The following is a 26,752-nucleotide window of genomic DNA, read 5'->3' as shown; positions in this document are numbered from 1 at the left end:
CCAAGGTAGAGATGAGCTGGGCCCGTCCCAGTTTCTCTAATAGTTCATCTGTGCGTGGCATTGGATAGTTGTCTGGGCGAGTTACAGCATTTAGTTTACGGTAGTCCACGCAAAAACGTATTTCCCCATCTGGTTTGGGAACTAGAACCACTGAAGATGCCCATGCACTTTCAGAGGGGCGGATTACACCCATCTGTAACATATCCTGGATCTCCCGTTCTATAGCAGTTTTAGCTTGAGGAGACACCCGGTAAGGTTGGACCCTAATTGGGTGAGCATTACCTGTGTCAATGGAGTGGTATGCCCATTCAGTCAGGCCTGAGGTGGCTGAGAACGTTGGCGCGTAGCTAGTGCACAGCTCCTGGATCTGCTGTCGCTGCATACGCCCAAGGGTCATGGAGAGGTTCACCTCTTCCACACCACCACCACATTTCCCTTCGTAGTAGACACCTTCGGGCCACTCAGCATCGTCTCCTCCGTGGGCTGTAAACTGACAAACCTTTAATTCTCTGGAATAAAAGGGCTTTAGAGAATTAATATGGTATACCTTAGGCTTTCGGTTGGAGGTGGGGAATGCTATGATATAATTAACAGCTCCCAGGCGCTCCTGGACCGTGAATGGCCCTTCCCATGATGCTTCCATTTTATGGGCCTGGAGCGCCTTTAAGACCATGACCTGGTCTCCTACTTTGAAGGAACGCTCTCTGGCATGTTTATCATACCAGGCTTTTTGCTCTTTTTGAGCATCCTGTAAGTTTTCTCTAGCAAGGGCTAAAGAGGTTCGGAGGGTGTTTTGTAGGTTGGTTACAAAGTCCAGAATGTTAGTTCCTGGAGAAGGTGTAAATCCCTCCCATTGCTGCTTCACCAACTGCAATGGCCCCTTAACCTCACGGCCATATACAAGTTCAAATGGGGAAAACCCTAAACTGGGATGTGGTACAGCTCTGTAGGCAAAGAGCAACTGCTGCAACACTAGGTCCCAATCATTGGAGTGCTCATTTACGAATTTACGTATCATGGCTCCCAAAGTTCCATTAAACTTCTCCACCATGCCATTTGTTTGATGGTGGTAAGGAGTGGCAACCAAGTGATTTACCCCATGAGCTTCCCAAAGGTTTTTCATAGTTCCTGCCAGGAAATTAGTCCCTGCATCTGTGAGGATGTCGGAGGGCCAACCTACCCTGGCAAAAATGTCTGCTAGTGCCTGGCACACACTTTTAGCCCTGGTGTTGCTTAGAGCTACTGCTTCCGGCCATCGGGTGGCAAAATCCATGAAAGTCAGTATGTACTGCTTTCCTCTGGGTGTCTTTTTCGGAAAAGGACCCAGAATATCCACAGCTACTCGCTGAAATGGAACTTCAATGATGGGGAGTGGCTGGAGAGGGGCTTTGACCTGGTCTTGGGGTTTTCCCACTCTTTGGCACACCTCACAAGACTGGACATAGATAGAAACATCCTTGCCCATTCCCTCCCAGTGGAATGACCCCCCCAAACGGTCTTTGGTCCTGTTCACCCCAGCATGGCCACTAGGGTGATCGTGGGCTAAGCTCAAGAGCTTGGCCCGGTATTTAGTTGGGACTACCAACTGTCTCTGAGGATGCCAGTCTTCCTGGTGTCCCCCAGAAGGAGTTTCCTTGTATAAAAGTCCTCTTTCTACAACAAACCTGGATCGATTAGAAGAGCTGAGAGGCGGTGGGTTGCTCCGTGCCGCCGTCCAAGCTCTCTGGAGGCTTTCATCTGCTTCCTGTTCGGTCTGGAACTGTTCCCTTGATGCTGGAGACATCAGTCCCTCATTGGATTGTGGACCTAGGCTTGGTCCCTCTGGAAGCGATATAGGGGATGGAGCTGTTTCTGTTGACTGTGAACCGCTCTCCGCTGGTGCACTATGTTGGGATTCAGGCTCCGGCTGAGCCTCTTGTGTAGGGTTATCGGCTGCTGCCAGTTCAGGTTCGGTGGGGCCCTCTGGTGTTGAGGTTGCAAGTACTGGATTCAGTGCTGACACGGGGTCTGGTGTTGGTTGTTTGGCTGGTTCCGGTTCTGGGACTGGTTCCGTCTGGGTCTCTGGGACTGGATCCACTACTGCTGTTGCAGACATTGGCCTGGGGTCCGGGTCCATCACCTCTGACCGGGCCCTGATAGAAGTTTCCGGAACAGAGCTAGGCCTCACGGCTTGTTTAGCCTGGCTGCGGGTGACTGTTCCCACCCTCTTGGCCCGCTTCGCATGATTGGCCAAGTCTTCCCCCAACAGCATGGGGATGGGATAATCATCATAGACTGCAAAAGTCCACATTCCTGACCAGCCCTTGTACTGGACAGGCAACTTGGCTGTAGGCAAATTGAAAGAGTTGGACTTGAAGGGTTGAATCGTCACTTGGATCTCTGGGTTGATTAAATTGGGGTCCACTAAGGAAGCATGGATAGCTGACACTTGTGCTCCGGTGTCCCTCCACGCGGTGACCTTCTTCCTGCCCACACTCACAGTTTCCCTCCGCTCCAAGGGTATCTGGGAGGTATCTGGGCCTGTGGACCTCTGGTGTGATTCCGGTGCAATGAACTGTAATCTGTTGGGGTTCTTGGGGCAGTTGGCCTTTACATGCCCCAGCTCGTTACATTTAAAACATCGTCCCGCTGACGGGTCACTGGGGCGAGGAGGGTTGCTGGAGAACGGGGTGGCGGGACGATAAGGGGTCTGGAGGGTTCTTTGGGAGGTAGGTGGGGCCTTCGGCGGCCCCCGGTAATAGGGTGTGGTCTGGGGTGGTCCCTTCTGGTCTCTGCTCCAACTGCAACCAGTTTTCTTCTTCTCTGCCACCTCCACCCATCTGGCTCCAATCTCTCCCACCTCAATTACAGTTTTGGGTTTGCCATCTAGGATGTATCTTTCTATTTCCTCAGGAACACCCTCTAAGAATTGTTCCATTTGCATTAGGAAGGGCAAATTTTCTGGAGATTCAACACTTGCTCCTGATATCCAGGCATCCCAATGTTTCACAATGTGGTAGGCATGTCGGGTAAATGACATGTCTGGTTTCCACCTTAGGGCTCTGAACCTCCGACGAGACTGCTCGGGTGTTATCCCCATTCTGACTCTCGCCTTGGATTTAAACAGTTCATACTTGTTCATGTGTTCTTTAGGCATTTCAGCTGCCACCTCAGCTAAGGGTCCACTGAGCTGCGGCCTCAGCTCTACCATGTATTGGTCAGTAGAGATGTTGTACCCAAGGCAGGCCCTTTCGAAGTTTTCTAAGAAAGCCTCAGTATCATCACCTGCCTTGTAGGTGGGGAACTTTCTGGGATGGGAAGTGGTACCTGGAGAAGGATTGCTAGGGTTTGTCGGTATATTCTTCTGGGCCTTTATCCTCTCCGCCTCCTCCACATGCTTCCTCTCTTCTTCCTTCTCCTCCTTCTTCAGCCGCATGAGTTCTATCTGTCTTTCATGATCCCTTTGTTTTTCCTCAGCCTGAAATTTGGCTAATTCCAGCTGTAGTCGAGCTGTGGATTTGGTCATTCTAACCTCTCTGTTTTTAACTAACTTTACACCCGAGGTTTAAAAATAAACAAACAAAACTTGGCTGTAAAATTTTGCTGTGCTGGAATAGAATAACTATTCTCTGATAGTGATTGTCAGCCTACAGAAAAAGACAATTCCCTTGTCTCTGCTCTGGGCCCAAATTAAAGCAAAAAACCTCCAACTACTTGGAAACCTGCTTACCCAGCCCAAAGAAAAAGCAAATGGGTAGAACACACACCCCCTATTTACTTTTAGGAAGAAAAGAAAAAAAAAAAACTCTGGGTTGGAAGACTGTGAATTTCCCTGCAGGAGTTAAGTACCCTGCCTCCAGGCAAAGAAAACCTGCAATTCACAAAGATAATCCCCTTTTGTCTCTGCTTGGCCACAAAGCAGAGAAAAAACAAGCTGCTTTCAGTTTCAGCTGCTTTCTGGACTTCCTTTCCAAAGGGGGGAAAAAAAATTTCCTTTTTAAAATCTGTATTTCTAGTTCAAAAAATCTCAACTGGATCTCAAAATGATTTCAGGTTAATCCCACCACTATGCCACCATGTCAAGGTTCCTCCCCCACTCTGAACTCTAGGGTACAGATGTGGGGACCTGCATGAAAAACCTCCTAAGCTTATCTTTACCAGCTTAGGTCAAAACTTCCCCAAGGTACAAAATATTCCACCCGTTGTCCTTGGACTGGCCGCTACCACCACCAAACTAATACTGGTTACTGGGGAAGAGCTGTTTGGACACGTCCTTCCCCCCAAAATACTTCCCAAAACCTTGCACCCCACTTCCTGGACAAGGTTTGGTAAAAAGCCTCACCAATTTGCCTAGGTGACTACAGACCCAGACTCTTGGATCTTAAGAACAATGAACAATCCTCCCAACACTTGCACCCCCCCTTTCCTGGGAAATGTTGGATAAAAAGCCTCACGTATTTGCATAGGTGACCACAGACCCAAACCCTTGGATCTGAGAACAATGAAAAAGCATTCAGTTTCTTACAAGAAGACTTTTAATAAAAATAGAAGTAAATAGAAATGAAGAAATCCCCCCTGTAAAGTCAGGATGGTAGATATCTTACAGGGTAATTAGATTCAAAAACATAGAGAACCCCTCTAGGCAAAACCTTAAGTTACAAAAAAGATACACAGACAGAAATAGTTATTTTATTCAGCACAATTCTTTTCTCAGCCATTTAAAGAAATCATAATCTAACACATACCTAGCTAGATTACTTACTAAAAGTTCTAAGACTCCATTCCTGGTCTATCCCCGACAGAAACCAGCATATAAACAGACACACAGACCCTTTGTTTCTCTCCCTCCTCCCAGCTTTTGAAAGTATCTTGTCTCCTCATTGGTCATTTTGGTCAGGTGCCAGCGAGGTTACCTTTAGCTTCTTAACCCTTTACAGGTGAGATGAGCTTTCCCCTGGCCAGGAGGGATTTCAAAGGGGTTTACCCTTCCCTTTATATTTATGACACCTTCCAACCCTGATATCCTATGATTCTATCAGACAGGGGAGAGTTCCAAGAATGAATTTAGCCTCTCCATAATAGCCTTGTCTTCCCTGAGTGCTCCCCTAGCACCTCGGTCATCCAGTGGCCACACTGAATGTTTGGCAGGCTTCCTGCTTCTGATGTAATTAAAAAAATGTTACTGTTAGTTTTAGTGTCTTTTGCTAGTTGCTTTTCAAATTCTTTTTTGGCCTGCCTAATTATACTTTTACACTTGACTCGCCAGAGTTTGTTCCTTTCTATTTTCCTCACTAGGATTTAACTTCAAAAGATGTCTTTTTGTTTCTAACCACCTCTTTTATTCTGCTTAGTCAAGGTGGCATTTTTTTAGTCATCTTACTTTTTTTGGTCAAATATGTGTGTGTGCATATGTATAGTTTGAACCTCTAAAATGATATTATCCTCTTAATACCAGGCACTCAAGTTCACCCATCTTACTATTTAGACTTCTTGTGTTTGTAGACAAGCACTTATGAAATTCGTCAGTATTTAGTTGTCTGCCTTTGTATGATGTAATTGAATGGGACTCTTTTTTGTTTGACTGTTTCTCTTCAGTTCCTACCTGTACTTTATCAACCTCTGTCATCTCTTCTTTACCAAGATATAGAGTATCCCCTTTAATAAATCGTCCCCTAAGGGATGTAGCTGTCTGAACTGTATGTTCCTCTGCACCTGTCAGCTTTATCTCAGTCCTTAGTTGAAAAATTCCTCTATGATCTTTTTAATTTTACACGTCAGCAATCTGGTTCCATTTTGGTTTAGGTGGAGTCCATCCTGGACTTGAGTTTCTTACCTAGCAGCCTACATATGACCTCCAGGACTCCTATCCTACCTTTCCCTATGTTACTGGAACCTACATATACCATGATCACTGGTTCCTCCCCAGCACTGCATATAAGTCTATCTTGGTGTCTTGAGAGGTCTTCAACCTTCACACCCTGCAGGCAATTCACCATGCAGATCTTCCAGTCATCAGAAACTAACTATCTACATGTTTAATAATCGAATCCCCCATTACTATTACCTGTCTCTTACTAACAACAGAGGTCCACTCCCCCAGAGAGGTATCATCAGTGTGATAGGATACTGTGACATCATCTGGAAGGAAGGTTCCAATTATGGAATTTCTTTCCTCTGCTCCAGCTTGATGTTTTCCTTCCCCAAGACTTTCATCCTCCTCACCAGCACAGTTGGTCATTTGGTTTCGTCATTCAGGTACATCACTGGATGCAACAGGAACAATAGGTGACATTGATTGAGAAACTCCTGAAAGTTCCAGCAGAATTCAGATCTCTCAGCTAGTAGGATCTTCAGACCTAGGTCTTGGGCTATTGTGGGTAATGGTGCAGAGGGGCCCAGGACTGCAGGGACATGTGAGTGTAGGAAGGCATTTTCCCATTATAGCTGGGCCACTTGGTTCTGGTGGTTTGAACTAGCTCTGCCATCTCAATGGCAGGAGTGCCTGGAGATTTCATTTTGACTGTAAAGGGGCACTTGCAGGCATAGAAGAACCATCTTGGCCACTGGTTCCTGATAGCACAGTCTGCCCAAACTCAGAAACTGAGATGTGGAGGGTCAGGCCTAGTGGCTGGAGCAGAGGCAGTCTGGCCTAGTGGTCGGTGCAGTGTCAGCTGGGCCAGGAATTGGAACCATAGGTCAGAGCCAGACTCAGGAGTCAAGAGCAGATTAAGAACAAAGCAAAAGTAGCGCTTGGAGCAAGGGCAGGGCTGGAGTAGGCTAAGGCATGTGGAGTCAGTCCTCACTTTCAGGAGGGGACAGTTCCAAGCCATGAAGTGATGTTGGGTAGACTGAGCTGCTGTTTCTCCCATGAGGCTTATATATCTGCCGTGAGAATCACCAGACCAGCCCCTGGCTTGTGGATTGGCTGAAGGAATGACTTGGGGGAGATGATGGAAGCCTATAAAATCATGAATGGTATGGAGAAAGTGAGTAAGGAATTATTTATCCCTCCACATAACACAAGAACCAGGGGTCACCCAATGAAATTAGTAGGCAGCAGGTTTAAAACAAACATAAGGAAGTACTTCTTCACACAACGCACATTCAGCTGGTGGAAGTTGTTGCCAGGGGGCATTGTGAAGGCCAAGAGTATAACTGGGCTCAGAAAAGAATTAGATGGAAGATAGGTTCATTAGTAACTATTAGTCAAGAGGGTCAGGGACTCAAATCTCTGACTGCCAGAAACTGGGACTGGACAACAAATGTTAAATTACCTTGTTCTGCTCACGCCCTCTGAAGCACTTTGCACTGGCCTCTGTTGGAAGACAGGATCCTGGGCTAGATGAACCATTGGTCTGTCTCAGTGTGGCCATTCTAATGTGGCCTAATCAGGCTCTTGTTCAGGGATGAGTCATCATCTCATACAATTGTCCTGTTTTTGAGTTGGAGAACTGAGGCGCAGAAATCTGAAGGGCTAGATTTGGAAAGGTATTTAGGAGCCTAAAGATGCAGATAGATGCAGTGGTGGAGTTTCAAAATCTCCTAGATACCTAACTCCCGTTATCGGGAATTTGGGAATTAAAAATCCCAGTAGGTGCCTAACTCCCAGGGGGAGTTAAGTACCTAGGCATTTTTGAAAGCCCCACTGAGCGCCTATGCACAGTTTTAGATCATAGAATCATAGAGTTTAATTGTGGTGTAGATGTTGTGGTTTGGGCTGGAGCCTGGGCTCTGATACCCTCCCACCTCCTGGGATCTCAGAGCCCAGGCTCCAGCCCAAGCCAAAATGTCTACACTGCAATTAAACAGCCCCGTAGCCTGAGCCCCATTAGCCCAAGTCAGCTGGCATGGACCAGCCACAAATGTTTAATTGCACGGTAGACATACCCTAAGTGACTTTCCCCAGATCACACACAAATGTCTGTGGTGGATCCTATGGGTTTGTGCCCTCCGTAGCACAAACAGGATCCTGATCCTGACTGGGGCCCTTGGGTGTTTAATGCAATACAAATAATATGTCTGTATTTATTTCATTTAGTGTAAACGTTTTCTATAGCTGCTATAAAAAAGTATATACATGTGGAACAGTAATTATTAGACAAAGTTCTGAACTCCAAATATCTCATAAGTAGATCTTTCCTCCAAAAACTCATGGAGGAAAGATCTACTTATGAGATATTTGGAAAAGAAATAGAAAACAAAAAAGAAATAGAAACAAAATGCTGGTCTCTGTGTTTCTTTCTCTAGATGTTCCTCTGACCTACCAATATCACTTCTTTTTTGTCTGGATACAGTCTGAGTTGGCATACTCCTATCAAGGTTCATGCCTCGCTTAGACACCACAGAAGGCCAGAAATAACAAAATCCAGAATGTTCTTTATTTTTTAGAAGTTTTTGTCTGATTTCCACATTTACTTGCACTAATGTCTTCATAATCTTTGCTTTCGTAAAACAAATGAAATACTTTATTACAGGTCCAGTTGCAGCTATGTTTGAACCAACTTACCTCAAATCTTTTCCATAATGTACATGCCGGCCTTTCTTTTTCAGGCTTTAGATACATTTTAATGTAACTAGACTAGTTGGCTAATAATATGACATGAAATAGTGATGTTCAGCTTGTTTCTCTTAAGCTTATTAGTTAACAGCAAGAGTAAGAATTATCTTTTCTGACTTCTTTTTGTGCTTAGGTTAAATACAATCAATAATAAGAGTTTTGAATCACTGTATTTCAGGTTTTGGTTTGACTGAAAATTATGTCAAATTACACCCTGAGGATGAGGTTCAGTTCCGACTGAACTCGGTGGGAGTTTTGCCATTGACTTCAGTGGCACCAGGATTTCACCCTAGATCTCAAACGTTATCTTGGACCTACTTATAAAGTTAATAGGTGTTTTTTTAATTAGTGTTTGTTTTCTTTGTAGATTTTCACAGCATTGCCACCCTTCACTCTGGGAATCTTTGAACGGTCATGTACTCAAGACAGCATGCTTAGATTTCCCCAGCTCTACAAAATTACTCAAAATGCGGATGGGTTCAACACAAGGGTAATGGGAAATCTTTTATTTTTTAAAAAAAATTAAGAGAAAAATGCTAGCATATTTTCAAGTCCTGTTTTTTTTCAATCTTAAAGGCCTCATTCAGTTTTACTTCAGGTTTATGCCAGCATTACTCCCTTGAAATCAGGGTTGTCCTTGCTTCCTAGAATGTTGTGTTCTTTTGAAAGTAATTTGCTGTTTCTGAGTACTGACTAGAAGAGAGGCCTGAACTAGAATAGTAGTCCTGAAGTCCATCCACATTTTGGGGAAGTTCAGATTAGGGCCCATATCTGAATATGAATTTTGCAACTCATAGCTTATTCTACCTTGCAATATATGGCCTGTCTGCATCTTTCAGAGAAGCTGGATGAGCTGTGCCTGTTTTTTGAGTTTCATATTGAAATGGTGCCATAATCCTACCTACCAGCCTTGCTCAGTATCTTTTTAAAGTTTTTCTTAAGTTAGGATGATTTTATTCTTCCTGTCATTGCTGAGGTTTGAGAATTATGCAGATAAAGTTACTCTTGTATTTTCTTTTAATATTTTGGAGAATATCCTACACTTTCTGTTTCACTGATTTACTGATCTCTTTGTGCTAAGAAATTTCACCATTTGAGGTTTTGGGTTTTTTAATGAGTAATTAAATATACTCTTGAAACAAAGCAAGGTCCTAGGTTTCTTTTGTCAGAGGGATTCTAAGATTTCAAAGAATAAAATTGCTGAATATCAAACCTCTGGCATATGAGAAATATAAGACTTTTAAATGGGACATTGTGGGGTACAAAAAGTACTTTTCTTCATTAAAAGAACACAAAGTAACTGTTTCATTGTATTAATAGCCCTGTCTATCATCATGATAATTTGAGCAATTAAGCAAAGGTGAATCCACCTGCTCATATTCTGATGAAGATTTTGGGGGGTACTATGTTTGCCCTAATATAATCTGACCTACTGTATTTAAAAAATCCTTCAATTGAAGCAGAGTTGTCTGGTGGTAGCACAGAAATTACATAAAAAGTGGATGAGGAAATATATTTCAGAAAATTTCAAGTATTGCAGCTTAGGAGAAATATTACAGTCTGCCAGTAAACTTCACAATGAAGCATTTGTTGGGAGTTAGAGAGAGATCAAGATTTTTGGCGGACTCCTGACTTTCTTGGTTTGTTTTCCCTCAGGTTTTCTGGGGTCACTGCATCAACGCCTTGATCCACTCCATCATTCTTTTCTGGTTTCCACTGAAAGTGCTGGAACATGGTAACTGCTTCATTATTTCAAATGTCAGCAAGTAGCATTCAGTCTTCCCAGTGCCAATGTGTTTGCAGAGCTGGAGGTCACAATTGGTTCTAAGAAAACTAATGATGATAGACAGTTGGAGCGGTTATAGCTTCTAGCCTTGACCATTTATCAGCGCTGACCTTTGGAAGCCACTATTCTTGCATTTGACATGGATATCTTCCATATAGTGACTTCCATACCTAATTTTTAGTAGGCCTCTTTCAGTCACACACTTATGTCTTCTGAACGTTCTGAAGTAAAACATGGGTTCAGGCACACACACAAAATCTTCAGTTTTCTTTCCTTTTCAAATATTTTCATTCCTCATGTCACATACTTGTACAGTGTTCATATAGTGAGTTTTGTATCCTTACAATAGGGAAACCTTTTGATTTATATTTGTTGGGCATTTAAATTCTACAATAGACTCTTCCCAAATTGCCTACAAAATGCAGGGTAATTTCCAGAGTGTCCCAACCAAATCCCATTGAAGTAAATTGGAAGTGCTTCTGTTCACTTAAGTGGAAACTGGATCAGGTTCAGAGTTAGAAAAATTAGGAAAACAGAATTTGCCTTATCAAATGAGACAGTGACATCCTCAAGTCTGGTATCCTGCAGCTGCCAATGGCAACTGCCTGGTACTTTACAGAAAGACAAGAAATCCCACCATGTACCCAGCCAGTTTGTACATAGCATTACTCCTGGGGGAATTCTGCACCACTGCGCATGTGCAGAATTTATGTCCCCTGCAGATTTCTTTTCTTCTCTGCAGAAAAATGACTTTCTGATGGGGAAGCAAAAAGAAGCCACAAGAGTGGTCACGACCCTCCCCTGCAGTATGTTTGCTGTGCCCAGGGCAGCCAGCAAAGAGGTAAACCACTGTGGGGCAGGGGGCAGGACTGGAGAAGACCTGGTTGGTGGCTCGTACCCTGTGCTGGGCTCAGCTAATAGAGGATGGGACTTCTTCTTCCCCTGCACAGCATCCAGGGCCATGTCAGACCCACCCCCAGATTTCTCCCCCCACTGTAGAAAGCTCTGCAAACTCCCACCCTCCCCATCCTTCCTGCACCCATCAGCTCCTCAGCTGCAGGGGGAGGGATTACTGTACAGTGAGTTGCTCCCCCATCCACCCAAACCACATGCATCCAGACCCCCTTATACCCAGACCCTCCCACCGAGCCTTATCCCCGCCCCCCGCACTCAGAACTCCCCCGACGAGCCCCACTCACCTTGTACCTGGACCACCCCGACAATCCAACCACACCCAGATTGCCACCCTACTGAGCCCCAACCAGCTGCACATGGATCCCCACCCCACTGAACTCCACTCCCCCAGCAACTGGAACCCCCCCACTGAGCATACCACACCCAGACTCCCCTGCTGAGCTCTCTCCCTCCCACACCCAGATCCCACCCTCACTGAGCCCCAACTACCTTCACTGGGCCCCCCCTTCAGAGTCCCATTACCATTGCACCCAGAACCCCGCAACAAACCCCTGTGCATCCAGATCCACCCCCCACAGATCCCCTACTGAGCTGCCTGCACCCAGATTGCCTCGCACAGTGCCCTCTCAACTCACACCTGGATCCCCCCACGCTAAGCCCCTCCACACTTGGATCCTGCCTTGCTGAGACTGCCTGCCCACACTGCTGCACCAGGCACTGAGGGTAGGGCCCCTGGGGTGTTTTTGGGCAGGCCCGGTCCTTGCACTGTTAGGGTTGGGTGCAATCTTACTGCTGAGTTTGTGTCCTGGGGGGAGCTGCACAGTGATCTCCCACCTCTGTGTAGCCAGTGGCCTGTGCTCCCCAATGCCATGCTGGAGCCTCCACATTTATATGACCAATAAATTTTGGAGAATTTTGCAATATTGTGCACAACATTTTTAATTTTTGGGCACAGAATGCCCTCAGGAGTATACATGGACAGGACAAACCCTTACAGTCTATCTACCTGACTCAAGAAATAGGACTACTCATATCTTATCATGCATTACAACCAGTGTTAGTATTGGGTTAAATTAAACAGCTCCTCTCTAAATTCTGTTTTAGGTTGATCTGTCCAGAGGTTACAATTAAGAAACTTTTGTTTGTTTATATTTTTTCCTTCACTTCTTGATCTGTCCCTAACTATTATCTTAAAGTGCCCTTTTAGGTGTCAACAAATGAAATAGATTAGGATGCTCCTCCAATATTAATTTCATTTCTGAAAAATTATGCTAACTGTGAGTGTAGACAGTTCCTTTTATTCTCCAAGGAGAGGTGAATATAAAGTTTTCAACTTTCTTTATGTTGGAGTAAAAAGTGTTTTTTAAAGCTTCAGACAATGTTTCATTCACACTGGGATGTTCTTTACCCACTTGAGTTCCTTAGGATAAAGACTGCGTATGTTCAGTGAATGGGCACTTGTATAGCCCTAAAGATAGATGTTTTCTACATATCTTCATATTCTTTCTTATTAACAAAAAGTTCTTTCTTTGCAGGGCCACTGGGTTCCCAAAGAGTGAGGTCATGAAATGCAGTATAATGTTAGAATATTTTTTTAAAAATCTAGTAATTACATTGAAAATTACATAGATAATCTGAATTTAAGTGTTTCCCATGACACTGTACGATAAGTAGCATATAATCAGAGTAACTAGGCCAGATTACATTCGATCTGTGACAACCAATATGGCCACACAAAGACAAATTCCACTATAAACCTAAACAGCAGACACTAAAGTAAGCCTCTCTTGGCATCGGTAAGATGCTCTGGAGATAATAGGCCTGATTCTTCATTGCTCTTCAGCTTTGTTTTCCTTAACCCCAGTGCAAAGGTAGAACAAAGTGTAGTTAGTCCTCCCATTCTGATTTGGTAACATTTTACACCCAGCTTACACTGGTGTTGAGGACTACACAAGGCAAAAGCCAATGGAGATCAGGACCACTGTCTTCAGTAAGAAAAGATAAGGTGATTACAGATTCCTATGACAAGAAACCAAACAAGCTCCTATCCATACTGGCTAGGAAGCAGTTTTAAATCACACAACACTTTCAGTAAATAACTTTTATCTCTCAGTAGCCAGGGATGCCAAATTGGCAAGGCCTAGGCTAAAGGATTCAGAGGGGGAAAAGTAAGTTACAGTTCTGACCCCCGTCATTTGTCCAGTACCTTCACCTTGATCTCCTTGCTCGATCGGTTCTTCAGCCCTTGTATAGATTGCACCAGTCACAACACATCTTCCATTCTTCTCGTATCCTGGCCTTCCTTCTCCATGTGTAGCCATGTCTTTTCACAATAAAATCTTCCATCACCATCATTTCGCTTCATATTCCTCCGCTTCTCTAGCAAGTTCCGCATTTCCTCTGAGATTCTTCCCTTCGCTCTTTTCAGTCTTTCTTTCTCGGCTAATTTCACGCATTGCCTCAACTTATCAGTGAAGTTTTTATAAGCCTCATTGCAGTTATCTATAAAACTCCAGTCTTCCTTGGAAATATTCGTTTTAAAGATTGCCTTGTCAAATATTTTTGGCCACTGTCTCTGATTTGCCATCTGTAGTGCTTTCTTCTCCACCTTTTCGTTGAAGTTGAGCTGTGCTCTGAGCAAGTGATTGTCACTACCGGTGATAAATGATGGTACTACTGAGATGTCTTGTACAATGCGCTGCTTATTGATCAGAATATAGTCAGTCTTCTTCTTCACATTGGGCGCAATCCATGTTCACCTCCTCTTGGCCTTCTTCATAAACCAGGTGTTAACAATGAACATTTCTTTTGTCTCCACCAGAGTTGCCAGTTGCTCTCATGAATTCTGTTCACCAGTGCCATACCTTCCAATGAACTTTTCACCTTCTTTCCCTCTTCCAACTTTGGCACTGAAATCTCCCTTCACATTCGTATATGTGGATTTTTGAGCGAGGGTTTCCTCCAGCTCCTGATAGCATTCTTCCACATCGTCATCTTTGCTTGTGCTTGTGGGAGCACAAATCTGAATAACCTTGAGGGTGCTGTTCTTGTTCAGTTGGAGGTGTAGCACTCCAATGCACGATGGCTTGAACTTGCAGGAGATTATTTTTGAAGACCATTCCTTGTTGGTGATGAAGCCAGTTCCTCCAATGGTTCTCGCGCCTTCTCCTTTTCCCAGCATGATGGTACTTTTGTCTCTCCACTTCACTTTCATCTCCTTTCTTTGTCGAATTTCGCAGAGACCAAGGATGCTGCAGGCTGTCCTTGCCTTCTCCTCCATTAGATGGTTGATCGAATTGCTTCTCATCAGTGTCCTGCAGTTATAGGTGCACACTGAGAGGGCAGTCCTTTTTCTGGCCCCTGAGATTTTTAACAGCCTCTCGTCAACTGAATTCCCCCCCACCATCATAGAATGGATCGAGGTGCACACGAGGAGTTGGGGTCCATTTATTCATGTTGTTTTAGCCATTTTTTCATCCACCCACTGGCTATGCTGTCAGTGGCATGTTTACTTCCTCAACTTAGCTAGCACACCACCTCAAGAAGGAGGACACTGTCCTCCCCCTAGGCTGGTAGTCTGACACCTTAATAGCATGGTTGAACATACTGAAGAATACACTCCACTATCCTCGCTGTCAGACAAGGCAGCTGTGCCACTTTGGGGCATTGAGGTACAATTTTGCAGCAGTGTCCAGTACCACTTCCATGTAATGACTGAGCAGCAAATCTAAACTGCGTGGTCAGTGTAACTACACTGATTGGATAATAGGTGATTGCAAATGTCTTTTTACCTACAAAGATCTAAGTTCAAATGCTGTTTAGTTCACAAGTGAAAACAGGCCTTTAATGGACTTTTCTCCACCTAACTACAATTTGGAATAACTAAAGTAGGCATGATTAACAGCTCCTACGCAAGAAAGGGTTAATGTTTGAAAATTGAGAGTATTGATAAGGACAGAGCTGCATCAGCAGAACGCTGTTGGGAAGCTGAAAAGAGCTGCTGCTTCTGCTTGAATGAAGATCCATGATCAATGTAAGACTAAAGTCATATCAGTAAATGATCCCAGTTTGCTAATATGAAGTCCAGTCCTGCTCATAAATTCAGAAAGTGAAACCACTCAAGGTCATAAGCACTATGCCAATACTATAAGTGTTTATAGAATCAGGCCCAAGGTTTTATCATAGGTCTGTTCCAACTCCAGACTTGTATACTTCTCTAGCAGACATCTTGAAACTTATGAAAACATAAATGGTGCTCATGCTTGGGTAATGCTTGAAGGTTTCAGTAATTATGAGCCCATTTGGCATTCATGTGGCTGTCATGTGTTCTTTCATAGGCTTCTATTTAAAGTTGGCAAGCGCTAAGAATGACTAAATGGACACTTGAAGTATTGCCAAGCTTGGCACTTTCAGGTGATAAATCAACCTGTACTCACCCTTCTGCACTCTTTCTGCCAGGAGAAAGGGTGTGTCTGAAACTGAATGCCAGTCAGTTGATACACTAACACCCATTAAGATGTTTTAGGCGTCACATGTATCCACTACAAATCTCTTGTCCTTTTTTTTTTTAAACCAACCTCATTTGGCTACAAATCACTTTGTGTTTAAAAACTGTTTACTTCAAAGGAATATCAAAATTTAAAAAATATTAGCAGTATCAATATGCAGCACAGAGTGACACAGAAAATGCATTAGCTCTTCTAGACAATTTGTTTGTTAGTGCCTGGCAAACATTCATTCTCTCACTAAAATAGTTTTTAACAACTAAGGTTGTGACTGTGCTATTTCTGAGCATATAAACACAACACTGCATTACCAATTTCTAACAGACTGCTTTTTTTAAAGTGCTTTGAGAAGCATAGGGTATGAAAGGCGCTCTACAAAGACAAATTTGGGAGAGATTTTTTCAAGCACGTTATTGAAAATCTTTGCCTTTGAAAATATCCCCTTTATTCCATTCTGTTGATACACTGATATCAAATATGATAAGTTTTGTTATCTCTCTTTCAGATGCATTGTTCACAAATGGCCAAGGACCAGACTATTTATTTGTGGGAAACATCGTTTATACAGTAAGTTCTTAGCATTTATATCTTAGCAATTTTGCTGAATAGTAGAGTTGCTTTCAGTCACGCTGGTATACATCGGTAGGTGTACGAGTGAGATCAGAATTAGACCGTGTGTGTGTGTGTATAAAAGTTTTGTCTTTTCCTTTTCATTCCCTCCTTCAGAAATTTACTGAACAATATTGTGTAAAAATTATGCTTTTAGTTCTGTTAGGTGTCCAGAGGCCTTTGGGGATGGGCAGCATATAAATAAAAGTATTGTTACTTTTAGAAGGGGAAAAGTTAAACAGCTAGGCGTGGGATATACATGCTGAATATAATATATTTCCTCCATTTCTTTCTTTCCACAGTATGTTGTGGTTACTGTTTGTTTGAAAGCTGGTTTAGAAACTACAGCATGGACTAAAGTAAGTGGTCCTCAATCTTTTTTGGTATCTTTCTTGCCCACATCTTTCTTCATATTGTATGTTATATTTTAATATAGAAATTTACAATTTTTCTTATTCAGGTTTGAAGTGGAGAGAGTAGAGGTGTATTTTCATCTGGATTACAATTCTCTCTCATCTGTAGTTACATCACTGTTTTCCTTGCTTTTCACTTCATAGAGTATGTTTGTATTAGGAGATAACTGCAGATGACATTACCAAATTCACGGCTGTGAAAAACGCATCACAGACCGTGAAATCTGGTCTCCCCCCATGAAATCTGGTCTTTTAGGTGTTTACCCTATACTATACAGATTTCACAGGAGAGACCAGCGTTTCTCAAATTAGGGGTCCTGCCCAAAGGGGATTTGCAGGGGGGGTCACAAGGTTATTTTAGGGGGGTCGCAGTATTGCCACCCTTACATCTGTGGTGCCTCCAGAGCTCAGCAGCCAGAGAGCGGTGACTGTTGGCTGGGCATCCAGCTCTGAAGGCAGCGCCCCGCCAGAAGCAGCACAGAAGTAAGGTAGCAGTACCACTACCCCCTGCCCCCTACAATAACCTTGTGACCCCTCCATAACTTCGTCTTGGGTCAGGACCCCTACAGTTACAACACTATGAAATTTCTGATTTAAATAGCTGAAATCATGATATTTACTATTTTAAAAATCCTACTATGAAATTGACCAAAATAGACAGTGAATTTGTTAGGGCGCTAAGCGTAATGTAATGACAAGGACATGGCTTCAAAACTTTGAAAAGAAAGAGGGGAAAGTGGGGAAAGAGAAACATTTTTTATTAGCCTGGCTCCTGTAAACACTCTAAAGAAGTGTGAGCAGCAAGGGTGATGTCATGGTGGGAGTCTACTATAGATCACCAGACCAGGGGGATGAGGTGGATGAGTATTTCTACAGGCAACTCGCAGAAGTTACTAGATCGCACGCCCTGGTTCTCATGGGAGACCTCAATCACCCTGATATCTGCTGGGAGAGCAATACAGCGGTGGACAGACAATCCAGGAAGTTTTTGGAAACTGTAGGGGACAATTTCCTGGTGCAAGTGCTGGAGGACCCAACTAGGGGCAGAGCTCTTCTTGACCTGCTGCTCACAAACCGGGAAGAACTAGTAGGGGAAGCAAAAGTGGATGGGAGCCTGGGAGGCAGTGACCATGAGATGGTCGAGTTCAGGAACCTGACACAAGGAAGAAAGGAAAGCAGCAGAATGCAGACCCTGGACTTCAGAAAAGCAGACTTTGACTCCCTCAGGGAACTGATGGGCAAGATCCCCTGGGAGAATAACATGAGGGGGAAAGGAGTCCAGGAGAGCTGGCTTTATTTTAAAGAATCCTTGTTGAGGTTACAGGGACAAACCATCCCGATGTGTAGAAAGAATAGTAAATATGGCAGGCGACCAGCTTGGCTTAACAGTGAAATCCTTGCTGATCTTAAACACAAAAAAGAAGCTTACAAGAAGTGGAAGATTGGACAAATGACCCGGGATGAGTATAAAAATATTGCTCAGGCATGTAGGAGTGAAATCAGGAAGGCCAAATCACATCTGGAGTTGCAGCTAGCAAGAGATCTTAGGAGTAACAAGAAGGGTTTCTTCAGGTATGTTAGCAACAAGAAGAAAGTCAAGGAAAGTGTGGGTCCCTTACTGAATGAGGGAGGCAACCTAGTGACAGAGGATGTGGAAAAAGCTTATGTACTCAATGCTTTTTTTACCTCTGTCTTAACGAACAAGGTCAGCTCCCAGACTACTGCACTGGGCAGCACAGCATGGGGAGGAGACCAGCCCTCTGTGGAGAAAGAAGTGGTTCAGGACTATTTAGAAAAGCTGGACGTGCACAAGTCCATGGGGCCGGATGCGTTGCATCAGAGAGTGCTAAAGGAGTTGGCGGATGTGATTGCGGAGCCATTGTCCATTATTTTTGAAAACTCATGGCGATCCGGGGAAGTCCCGGATAACTGGAAAAAGGCTAATGTAGTGCCCATCTTTAAAAAAGGGAAGAAGGAGGATCCTGGGAACTACAGGCCAGTCAGCCTCACCTCAGTCCCTGGAAAAATCATGGAGCAGGTCCTCAAGGAGTCAATTCTGAAGCACTTAGAGGAGAGGAAAGTGATCAGGAACAGTCAACATGGATTCACCAAGGGCAAGTCATGCCTGACTAATCTAATTGCCTTCTATGACGAGATAACTGGCTCTGTGGATGAAGGGAAAGCAGTGGACGTGTTGTTCCTTGACTTTAGCAAAGCTTTTGACACTGTCTCCCACAGTATTCTTGCCAGCAAATTAAAGAAGTATGGGCTGGATGAATGGATTATAAGGTGGATAGAAAGCTGGCTAGATTCTCGGGCTCAACGGGCAGTGATCAATGGCTCCATGTCTAGTTGGCAGCCGGTATCAAGTGGAGTGCCCCAAGGGTCAGTCCTGGGGCCGGTTTTGTTCAATATCTTCATAAATGATCTGGAGGATGGTGTGGATTGCACCCTCAGCAAGTTTGCACATTACACTAAACTGGGAGGAGAGGTAGATACACTGGAGGGTAGGGATAGGATACAGAGGGCGCTAGACAAATTGGAGGATTGGGCCAAAAGAAATCTGATGAGGTTCAACAAGGACAAGTGCAGAGTCCTTCACTTAGGACAGAAGAATCCAATGCACCGCTACAGACTAGGAACCGAATGGCTAGGCAGCAGTTCTGCAGAGAAGGACCTAGGGGTGACAGTGGACGAGAAGCTGGATATGAAATTCTATGATTCTAAATTTAATTTATTGGGTATGGCCATTATTGGAGTAACTCCATTAAAGTTAGTGAATTTGGCCCTTTTTTTTTTTTTTTTTAGCAATTCTTTATTTTTCAAGTCCACGGAGTTTTTTATATACTAGTGCTCTCTTTGTTTCCAAATATTGTTGCATTTTCTGAACCACAGAATTGATTAGATGTGGGGATAATTCAAAACCGTACATATTCTCTGAACCTCAGATTCCTGAGTCATTCACAGCAATGATTGGTTATGACTTGATGTCCAATAGGTAGGGATACCGTAGGTGGCAGAATCTAGGGTAATAGCATCCCAGAAATCCAATGTTTTTATCTCTTGATGCCTCCTTAACAGAATTTTTTCAGAAATATTAACACCTACATTTTCCAAAATGACCAGTGATTTTGGGGTGCTTCAATTTTTAGGCACCCGATTTGAGACATCTTATAGGAGTTTGAGGTGTCTTAAGTGGGGCACATAAGAATCAAGGCATCCAAAATCACTAATCAGTTAAAAATGTAGGCCACAGAGTACTCTGCAGGTTATATATGGTTCAGCTGCAAATAACTTTCTTTTTGTAACTGTTAACTATACCAAACTCTTTGGAACAGGGGCTATTATGTCTGTGAAGTTTCTCACAAATCATTTATTCTTATTTGCATGGTAACAATAAAGGTTTAACCCAGTGGTATTACTAGTATAAATGGAGTGAAGTGGTCTTGTGTTCTGCGCACAAGCATGTGATCCAGGGGCTCTTGCGTTCATATCCCATCAGGACCCCACTGACTCCCTTAATGGACTTTGCCAAGTCCTTTAATCTCACTGCCTCCGCCCTTCCAGCTTTAAAATGTAACAGTACTTACTTACATACCTCACAGAAGAGTCGTGAGGATTAGTTAGTTAATGTGTCTACATTTTGAAGATGAAAAAGTGGATCATTTTATTTGATTTTATTATTTTGAATGTGGTACCTCATTCCCTCATCTGAAAAATATAAAAGAACATAAGTGCTATTTTTGTCGCTGTTTGTTCATAGATTTTTTTTTTTTATGATGTGTAGTTCAGTGCCATTTTAAAATGTAAAAACATTCATTAAAAACAAATGAACCCCACACACACTCTAAGTGGATGCATCCAAATCTGCTTCCTAGACATATGGGGCCTCTTCAAATCCTGTAACATTCAGAATAATTTGATGTTTCTTATCCCTCTTCCCTGAATAATTATCCCCATGTGACTGAAAAGACACCAATTACTGACCCTCCTGCTTTCTGAATTTAGCCAAAAAGGCACTTATACTGGTCAATAAATCCCTATGTTAATTGATACTAGAATTTTATGAATAAAATGTCAGCATGTGCAAAAAATCTTCCCTGTCAACAGGACAAGGTTTTTTTTCTCCTTTCTTTTATATATTAGTCGCATGAGATTTTCTGATATAAAAATAATATAAAGAAAAGTTCCTCCTAATTCCTCACTCACTGACTTGGGCCCTGTGGTGATTTGCTTCTCCTTGGGGGCCTTGTGTTAGTAACACTTATTGTTTCAGCTGTGCGGGAATCAATGCATGAAGAACATTCGTAGTACTTGAAGAGTATTAAATGTATGACTGAAAGCCTCTTCTCCATCATCAAGTGGATTGGTTACACGCAGGTTTATTCTCAATAGTGAGAGATACACTTGGCCACATGAGAGAATGTGATAGGTATAACTGAAAGCTCTAAATATAGAACTGACACAGATGCATAGCAGTTCTTATTCTGACTTATCCGGTAAGCAGGGTGGAGGGAATGGTCTAACCAATGGTCATTCCATGATGTACAGCTAAAACTTCAGAGTGGCACAGTTCAGAATGACTTATTGTTGTACATAGTTTATATATAGCATGGCCACAGGCTCTTCACAACTAACATTTATAGTAACTCACCTTCCTACCTCAGAAGAGCTTACAAATGAAAATAAACAGATAGGATACACAGACCAGCAAGAGAAAACTGGAGACTCTATGGGCATGAACTTCCTTTGACTTACATTGATTTTATACCTTCAACGGTTACTTCTGGTTTACACCTATATACATCAGACTAATCAGCCAGTTCATTTTAGTGTGAAATCAACAATGTGAGACAACCCAAATTAAGTGTTTAAGGAGGAATTGCAAGCAGGAGGGGGAGGGCACATGGCATACGGGAAGTAGGAGGCTGTTCCAAGCAAAGGGATCATGAAAGAAGGCATATGGCTGAAAGCTGGAAAACGACACCTATGAAGTGTTGGGAGAAGCGATTAACATGGCCATAAGAAGAAAGATGGGGAGGACGAGAGAGAAGAGATGTAAGTAGGGGCAGCATCACAGCATGGTGAAAGTGAGGCTGAAGAGCTTAAAGCTGTTGTAGAATTAGAGAAGCATCTAGTGTTTGCAGAGAGGGGCAATGTGGTTGGAGCAAGGGGAGAGGAAGATGCTCTTTCACCCTCATTCTACATAAATACACCTATTAAAAAGCAAAGAAAAAAGTCCTTATAGATCTTCCTCTGCTTATTTTTGTCTCTGCTAATCTTAGTGACTCTAGCAACTTGTAGCAGAAGCTTCAATCTGAACAGTGCTGAGTCTGCTGGCTTATTGCTTGAAATTGCTGCAGCTCAGAGGGAGCAGTAATCTGCTCTGAAAATATGACTTTTTGAAGCGTATTTTTCTCATATAATTCTATTTTTTCTTTAAATATGAATTCCTGCAGCAGCACCACAAGAGCCGAATGCTGGGAAATGTTCAGTGCCCTCAGCTACTATGGAAGTGTCTGATTCAGGAGAGCACTTAAGTATGTGCTTAAGTCCATCCCTATTTAGGAAAGGACCTAAGCATGTGTTTTAAGTGCTTATCTCAATCAGAACTAAAGTCAGTGGGAGATGATGACACTAACATCTTGTGAGATTGAGCCCATAGTGAGCTGTTGGCAGGTTCCTCACAGCTCCAACAGAAACAAACTGCCCCTGTATTATTTACATTTATTTAAAATGAAATAAACATTAAAAACTGTAAGAAAAACTTTTAAAATAGTAAATAAAATGACAGGTCACTGCATTTAGCCGTATGAAGTGGAAATCTATCAACTGCATGAAAAAACTTGTACAGATACAGACAGACATCATCTTCCTTTCCAAATGCAAACAGATGGACATCGTACCAAAAGGACCGAAGGTAAAAAATCCATTACAATCTACATACCACACAGACTATGCTGACAGCTTGTGCCATACGCTCTCAAAGAAACTGCGGAATCACCTGATCAACATCCTCTACAGCAAACAGGGAAAGATTAAGAATGAGCTCTCAGAACTGGATACTCTCATAAAAAAACAACCTTCCACACAAACTTCCTCGTGGCTGGAATTTACTGAAACTAGACAAGCCATTTACAACGCACACTTTGCTTCTCTACAAAAGAAAAAGGACACTAAACTTTCTAAACTACTACATGCTACAAGGGGCTACAGCAATGGTTCCCTCAACCCACCCAGCAATATTGTTAACCTGTCCAACTATACTCTCAGCCCAGCAGAAGAAGCTGTCCTATCTCGGGGCCTCTCCTTCTGCCCCTCCACCCCCACGAACATGATATAGTTCTGTGGTGACTTAGAATCCTATTTTCGACGTCTCCGACTCAAGGAATATTTCCAAAATACCTCTGAACAACATACTAATCCACAGAGGCCTCCCTACCAACATTACAAAAAGAAGGATTCTAGGTGGACTCCTCCTGAAGGTCGAAACAGCAGACTGGACTTCTACATAGAGTGCTTCCGCCGACGTGCACAGGCTGAAATTGTGGAAAAGCAGCATCACTTGCCCCATAACCTCAGCCGTGCAGAACACAATGCCATCCACAGCCTCAGAAACAACTCTGACATCATAATCAAAAAGGCTGACAAAGGAGGTGCTGTTGTCATCATGAATAGGTTGGAATATGAAAAAGAGGCTGCTCGGCAGCTCTCCAACACCACTTTCTACAAGCCATTACCCTATGATCCCACTGAGAGTTACGAAAAGCAACTACAGCATTTGCTCAAGAAACTTCCTGAAAAAGCACAAGATCAAATCCGCACAGACACACCCCTGGAACCCCGATCTGGGATATTCTATCTACTACCTAAGATCCATAAACCTGGAAATCCTGGACACCCCATCATCTCAGTCATTGGCACCCTGACAGCAGGATTGTCTGGCTATGTAGACTCCCTCCTCAGGCCCTACGCTACCAGCACTCCCAGCTACCTTCGAGACACCACTGACTTCCTGAGGAAACTACAATCCATCGGTGATCTTCCTGATAACATCATCCTGGCCACTATGGATGTAGAAGCCCTTTACACCAACATTCCACACAAAGATGGACTACAAGTCGTCAAGAACACTATCCCCGATAATGTCACGGCTAACCTGGTGGCTGAACTTTGTGACTTTGTCCTTGCCCATAACTATTTTACATTTGGGGACAATGTATACCTTCAGATCAGCAGCACTGCTATGGGTACCCGCATGGCCCCACAGTATGCCAACATTTTTATGGCTGATTTAGAACAATGCTTCCTCAGCTCTCGTCCCCTAATGCCCCTACTCTACTTGCGCTATATTGATGACATCTTCATCATCTGGACCCATGGAAAAGAAGCCCTTGAGGAATTCCACCATGATTTCAACAATTTCCATCCCACCATCAACCTCAGCCTGGTCCAGTCCACACAAGAGATCCACTTCCTGGACACTACAGTGCTAATAAACAATGGTCACATAAACACCACCCTATACCGGAAACCTACTGACCGCTATTCCTACCTGCATGCCTCCAGCTTTCACCCTGACCACACCACACGATCCATCGTCTACAGCCAAGCTCTGCCATACAACCGCATTTGCTCCAACCCCTCAGACAGAGACAAACACCTACAAGATCTCTATCAAGCATTCTTACAACTACAATACCCACCTGCGGAAGTGAAGAAACAGATTGATAGAGCCAGAAGAGTTCCCAGAAGTCACCTACTACAGGACAGGCCTAACAAAGAAAATAACAGAACGCCACTAGCCGTCACCTTCAGCCCCCAACTAAAACCCCTCCAACGCATTATTAAGGATCTACAACCTATCCTGAAGGATGACCCATCACTCTCACAAATCTTGGGAGACAGGCCAGTCCTTGCCTACAGACAGCCCCCCAACCTGAAGCAAATACTCACCAACAACGGCATACCACACAACAGAACCACTAACCCAGGAACCTATCCTTGCAACAAAGCCCGTTGACAACTGTGCCCACATATCTATTCAGGGGACACCATCACAGGGCCTAATAACATCAGCCACACTATCAGAGGCTCGTTCACCTGCACATCCACCAATGTGATATATGCCATCATGTGCCAGCAATGCCCCTCTGCCATGTACATTGGTCAAACTGGACAGTCTCTACGTAAAAGAATAAATGGACACAAATCAGATGTCAAGAATTATAACATTCATAAACCAGTCGGAGAACACTTCAATCTCTCTGGTCATGCAATTACAGACATGAAGGTCGCTATCTTAAAACAAAAAAACTTCAAATCCAAACTCCAGCGAGAAACTGCTGAATTGGAATTCATTTGCAAATTGGATACTATTAATTTAGGCTTGAATAGAGACTGGGAGTGGCTAAGTCATTATGCAAGGTAGCCTATTTCCCCTTGTTTTTTCCTAACCCCCTCCCCCCCCCGACGTTCTGGTTAAACTTGGATTTATGCTGGAATTGGCCCACCTTGATTATCATACACATTGTAAGGAGAGTGATCACTTTAGATAAGCTGTTACCAGCAGGAGAGTGGGGTGGGAGGAGGTATTGTTTCATGGTCTCTGTGTATATAATGTCTTCTGCAGTTTCCACGGTATGCATCCGATGAAGTGAGCTGTAGCTCACGAAAGCTTATGCTCAAATAAATTGGTTAGTCTCTAAGGTGCCACAAGTACTCCTTTTCTTTTTAAATAAAATAAGTTGGTTTTTTACAAGCTGCCTCTTCAGGAGACAGTATGCTCTAAGCAAATAAATCATTTCAGCTTTCTGCCTCACATTTTGCCATCTATAAAATTAAGGCACTAATAGTTCCAAATCACCCCATCAGGCTGTTTTGAAGATTAATAAGTTCATTTTATAAAGCAACTTTAACACACTTAGCTATGTAAATGCTATTAAATATGTAATGTTAATGTAATATAAATACTATTAAAATTATTTGTTTAAAAATTCTGGTCCAATATGTATTCTAAATATTTTTACTTGTTTTTTTATTTTTTTTAACCACCTACAAGCTGTCAAAATACATATGCATGAGAATGCAAACTGCAAAATAGGACCTTGTTAAATGCCCTGATGGTCCATCATATTTTACTCCAGAAAGGTCATCAGTATTCACATCTCAGAACGTGGATTAGTAAGATTCTCTTAACACATAATCAGGAAGTTCAATATATGTCTGTGATTAGCATTTAAAATATGTATTTATTATTAAGAACTATACCCAGCATCTGTCGTGCCTTTTTCATCCAGGATCTCAGAGCACTTTACTAGCATTAATTAAGCCTTATAGACTTTAAGGTGAGAAGGGACCATTATGATCATCTAGTCTGACCTCCTGCACAATGCAGGCCACAGAATCTCACCCATCCACTCCTGTAACAAACCCCTGACCTATGTCTGAGCTATTGAAGTCCTCAACTCACGGTTTCAAGACTTCAAGGTGGAGAGAATCCTCCAGCAAGTGACCCGTGCCCCATGCTGCAGAGGAAGGCAAAAAAACCCTCAGGGCCTCTGCCAATCAGCCCTGGAGGAAAATTCCTTCCCAACCCCAAATATGGCGATTAGCTAAACCCTGAGCATGTGAGCAAGACTCACCAGTCAGACACTCAGGAAAGAATTCTCTGTAGTAACTCAGATCTCACCCCATCTAACATCCCATCACAGGCCATTAGGCCTATCTACCACTAATAGTCAAAGATCAATTAATTGCCAGAATTAGGCTATGACATCATATCATCCCTTCCATAAACTTATCAAGCTTAGTCTTGAAGCCAGATATGTCTTTTGCCCCCACTGCTTCCCTTACCGTACCCATGCAAAGCAGGTACTATTTTACTTGTTTGACAGATGAGTAAATTGCAGCACTGGAAATTGAAGTGATTTGTCACCTAGAAAAATCAGTGACAGTTTCAGGAGCAGAATCTTGGTGTCCTGGCTTA

General features: G+C 43.2%; 1 protein-coding gene across 2 annotated transcripts in view; it reads left to right on the top strand.

Moving 5' to 3' along the window:
* Positions 1-26,752, top strand: part of ATP8A2 (ATPase phospholipid transporting 8A2) — a 668,324-nt gene that overhangs the window by 491,808 nt on the left and 149,764 nt on the right. For both annotated transcript variants that reach the window (XM_077809582.1, XM_077809591.1), the window contains 4 exons: positions 8,904-9,026; positions 10,193-10,271; positions 16,248-16,309; positions 16,654-16,710. In XM_077809582.1, the coding sequence (XP_077665708.1) occupies positions 8,904-9,026; positions 10,193-10,271; positions 16,248-16,309; positions 16,654-16,710 (321 nt within the window). The remainder of the gene's footprint in view (positions 1-8,903; positions 9,027-10,192; positions 10,272-16,247; positions 16,310-16,653; positions 16,711-26,752) is intronic.

This window comes from Eretmochelys imbricata, chromosome 1 (assembly GCF_965152235.1).
Source record: "Eretmochelys imbricata isolate rEreImb1 chromosome 1, rEreImb1.hap1, whole genome shotgun sequence".
NCBI lineage: Eukaryota > Metazoa > Chordata > Testudines > Cheloniidae > Eretmochelys > Eretmochelys imbricata.
This window is presented reverse-complemented; position numbering and strand designations above follow the sequence as displayed.